Below are 4,753 nucleotides of genomic sequence, written 5' to 3' on the forward strand. Positions count from 1 at the left end.
ATGCATGTACAAGCATCAAATGTTTCATGAAAAATACAATGAAAGAGTAAAAAGACTTTTACTAAACACTACACATGAGTAATATTTAGAACTATGTAACAAGAGTCCTGCCAATGGCAAACAAAAAGACAACTTACTTCCTCACTGCAGGCCAAAAAGTGATTATTCAAAATTAAAAGAAACATTTTCATTTGTTATGATGACCATGGATGAACGTTCATTTCTCTAGACCAAAGTGTTACTATTTTCTATGTTACAATTGTCTTTTTACACTGCTGGTGAAAATATCGACACAGATTTAATACACAATATATTTTATTTAAATTCTTCTCATTAAAAATACAGTGTACTTAAGAAAAATAAGGGCTTTTTACATTTTTTTCCCTTACTATCATATACAGCTTAGCACTTAAAGATGACATTGTGCACAGGAAAATAAAGAACATACAACATGCTAAAATTGAATTGAAGGAAAACAGCTCTAACTCTAAGTACCCATATGGGATAGAGCACCATAGTCCATATATTCCATTTCCAATCTCACAAACTCTGCTAGGTACACACAGGTGAAACAAATAACGCTAACAAATAAGTATATTGGCCCCTCCCTATTTATTTCAAACTTTTAGCCCAGCTCCTATGAAAAAAGGAAGGATTAGAGATTTTTAGGATAAGGGACACTCTTGTAAAGCTATAACCCAGGTTCCTGCAACTTGCAGATTTAATCCCATGTGCATCAACAGGTATTGTTCAGAGCACACTCTAGATAAGTTTTCCAGGTGTTTGGTTTTTATGTATTTTTATTACGTTAGTATACGATACAGCAAAGACTTCTAGAACACTGGTTTATATGAATTCACCAATTATAGCAGGCACTTTGCATAACAATAATTGCTAATACAGAAGCTCTGTGTTTAGGTACTTAAGAAGTATCATAACTACTGTAACTATTATATATGAACGTATACATACACAAAGTTTGGAGAGCAGAAAAAGTATAAAGAGAGCTCAGCCCACATATTTTAGACTCTTAAATCTGTCTTTCTGCATCTCCTTCTTCCCTTCTCAAAACAATGTTATCAAAGTATGAGACAGGATGCTTATGCAAAAAGATTCAGATACAGACTAGTATGAAAACTTTAGGATTTTCACTACACCACAGCAGTTACCTGATGCAAAAGAGCTTCTCTGCTGCCTTCCGATTCATTCAACCTTTTCCGAGACTGCTCCAATTCCTGCTCAAGCTTTCATTACAGGAGATGATGAAGAAAGAAAAGCAATGCATGCATTATAGCACAAAAGTGTATTTTAACTGTTTGATTCTGGCACAAATTAATCGATATAAGCATCTATTTAAAACAAGATATACTATACATAATATTCTTAGTTGTCCAAAATTTCAAAGCAAACTTCCACTTGTACTAAATCCCTCTATATTTAGTTAAACTAAGTAAAGATAATTTAAATTACGGTCTGTAATTTTTGTCCAATAGTCTATAGCACATGAAGATACAAACTGCTCTAGAATCCAAACCAGAAAAGCATGAGAGCAAATTATTATTGGGTTAAAAGTAAAAGAAAGGAAGATAAACTTTTTTAAAGCTTCAAAAATATTGTCCCTGGGTTTGAAACGTACTTTCAAATTAGAGTTAACAATGACTTGACATTTGAAGTCACCTTTGTTACTTAGCTTATTCATAGAAGTGTTAAAGATGGCCTGCGTTGGTAGAAGTGTATATTCTGTGTTTTTATTGTGTTGTGCAAGAAGATACATTTGAACTATTCTGGAACCAAGTGCCCAGAATGTCTTACAATTAGTATTTTTCCTAAAAATATAATATTAAGGGAATTTTAAACTGTTTAATAAGAAGTAGTCAGCAAACTGATAGCCATTTAGAGGGGAAAAAAAAAGGGAAAACAAAAGCTACAAAATATTTTCTGACTTCTACCATAAATAGTTCAAAGATCACAAATATCCACATGGAAATAAATACAGTTTTTGACAGTGGAAATTGTTATTGCAGAGATAGCAATCTCAAAGAGGATGTTGAGAGGCTGACAAATGGGCAAAGTAAACAGGACCAGCACTGATGGAGTTGAGATAGCAACATAACATAAAACACAACATAGCTGGCTTAGCACAAAGGGGCAGATCTCTGAAGTCATTGACAAGAACGCTAAACTCGATGCACGAGGAAAAAAGCTAAAAAAGGGCAATATGGCCCTAGCACCCTGCCAAAACAGAAACACAAGAAATTTGGTTTTCTATGAAAAGAGAGCAATACGGCAACAGAGAGTTCAATAAGAGTAATTATGCATAACCATGGGGCAAAATAACCAGCACGCATTACTTGCAGGGATAAAGAAAACCTGTCTCTGTGCTCCTGCAAAAATGCACCAGCAGGCTATAAATACAGAGACAAATCGGAGACAGTAATCAAGGACAAGCCCCAAGTTATCAGCTTGTCCATCTGGCAGGGTAGAAGAGTTGTCAGAAGTAAGACACTATAACTGAAGAGCTATGAAGTTCAGCATTGCTGTATTCACAGCGCCTCTGGTGCAAAAGATACCTCGTTATCTTAAAGACTAAAGAAAGTTTTATCCTGCTGGTTTCTCTGAAGAAGGAAGCACACATTGTAACATATGACACTGTACATTTATTTAAAGCCAAACAAGAAGATAAAAAATTAAGTCTTACTTGATTCTTTTTACTTTCATATTTCACAAGTGTATTTTTCATGAGTTCTTCTGTTTCACCCGCTTTAGCATCTTGCTTCCTTAAAGCCTTTAGAGGGGAAAAAAATATATTATTAACTTCATTCTAAAAGTTACAGAAGTCTTTTTAAGTCTGTTAAAATGAAATGATCTGCTGATATATTTAAGAAAGAAGACCTAGACAAAAGTTTTCTGCCTATGTGTAATATTTTCATGTAAAGCCAATGCATATTGTTATGAAAAAAATAAATATAAGTCCGTGTATACATAAACACAGCCATGCTCAGAACAGGGCCAAATACAAAGTCAAGATTAGCACTGACATCCTTCCGATGTACAGAGCTGCAGACTCTCAAGGACAATCCCAGACACTTGAAGGTCTAAGAGGCTCAGGAGATGCCCTCCAGAGAAGTCGTGAATACGTTAGATTAATACAGTCTCTAGTATAAAATATGCAAGATATGAAACACAACACATTGCAGTAAGGATAACACTACCATTAGGTTGTGTTGGAAGCCAAAAAAAGGAAGAAGTTGTTTTTATCCGAATTTGGACAGACACTTGGAATCACAACATTAAGACAGAATTAACTGAAACTTTCCTGGTCAAAAGTTACTGACATTGAGGTGTCCTGCTTTGAGAAATAAAATAAGAAAATCAAATAAAACCATGGGGATTCTTCCTGTCCTCTCCTCAAACTGAAGTACCTAAAAAAGGCTTGCATACATTTTCTAAAGCATCTTAGAAAAATAAAATTGCCTTGATTATCAGTTTCAGAATCTCTTCCCTCTGCAAACCAAAGCTATTTGTAGAACATAACAAATCACTGGACAGCACAAACATTAACGACAAATGCAATTTGCAACATACACAACCCAAGATTGGACACCTCAAGCCACAGCAATGCCATGATTCATGTTCAACAACTTTGAAACACCAGCTGGAAGAGATCACCAGCCACACTGAGAGAATTTGCTGTGAACTTCAGCAACTGAGGTAATAAATCCTGTTTCTTTGCTGTGCAACACGACCAAGCCTTTTTTCACACTAGCCACAAAACAATTTATTAGAGACCTTAGCACAAACCTTTTACTCTCATCCAGTATCATGAAGCACCATAGTCCAGCCTTGTTTAGTGTCTTTATCAATGATCTGAATGAGAGGATCGGGTGTACCCTCAGTGAGTTACAGAGGGCACCCAACTGGGTGGGGAACATTGATCTGCATGAGGGTAGGAAGGCTCTGCAGAGGTGCCTGGCCAGGCTGGATCGATGGTTCAAGGTCAATTGTATGAGGTTTAACAAGGCCAAGTGCCAGGTCCTGCACTTGGGTCACAACAAACCTATGCAGCACTACAGGCTTGGGGATGAGTGGCTGCAAAGCTGCCTGGTGGAAAAGGATCTGGGGGTGTTGTTTGACAGCCAACTGAATATGAGCCAGCAGCATGGTCAAAACAGCTTGTATCAGAAAAACTGTGGCCAGCAGGAGTAGGGAAGTGATTGTGCCCCTGGCACTCAGCACTGGTGAGGCTGCACCTCAAATACTGGTTTTTGAGCCCCTCACTACAAGAAGGACATTGAGGTATAGGAGCGTGTCCAGAGAAGGGCAACAAAGCTGGTGAAGAGTCTGGAGAACAAGAATTATGAGGAGCAGCTGAGGGAATTGGGGTTGTTTAGCCTGGAGAAGAGGAGGCTGAGAGAGCTTATCGCTCTGTACAACTACCTGGAAGGTTGTAGAGAGGTGGGTGTTGGTCTGGTCTTCCAATAACTAGTGATAGGACAAGAGGAAATGGCTTCAAGTGGCACCAGGGAGGGTTAGATTGGATATTAGGAAAATATTATTTACTGGAAGAGTGGTCAAACATTGGTGCAGGCTGCCCAGGGAGGTGGTGGAGTCCCCATCCCTGGAGGTGCTCAAGACACGTGTGGATGTGGTACTTCAGGACATGGTGTAGTGGGTAGGGTGGTGTTAGGTTGATGGTTGGGCTCGATGATCTTAGAGGTCTCTTCCAACCTAAATGGTTCTATGATTCTGTAAG

General features: G+C 37.9%; 1 protein-coding gene across 1 annotated transcript in view; it reads right to left on the reverse strand.

Moving 5' to 3' along the window:
- LOC104536409 (centrosomal protein of 128 kDa-like) overlaps positions 1 to 2,785 on the reverse strand; it is a gene marked incomplete at both ends in the record, with an annotated part of 17,164 nt that extends 14,379 nt beyond the window's left edge. Inside the window, 3 exons of the mRNA XM_010179004.1 lie at positions 817 to 833; positions 1,158 to 1,244; positions 2,699 to 2,785. Coding sequence (XP_010177306.1) covers positions 817 to 833; positions 1,158 to 1,244; positions 2,699 to 2,785 — 191 coding nt within the window. The remainder of the gene's footprint in view (positions 1 to 816; positions 834 to 1,157; positions 1,245 to 2,698) is intronic.
- Positions 2,786 to 4,753: the final 1,968 nt, after the last annotated feature.

The sequence above is a fragment of the Mesitornis unicolor genome, unplaced genomic scaffold (assembly GCF_000695765.1).
Source record: "Mesitornis unicolor isolate BGI_N332 unplaced genomic scaffold, ASM69576v1 scaffold5942, whole genome shotgun sequence".
In the NCBI taxonomy this organism is placed as follows: domain Eukaryota; kingdom Metazoa; phylum Chordata; class Aves; order Mesitornithiformes; family Mesitornithidae; genus Mesitornis; species Mesitornis unicolor.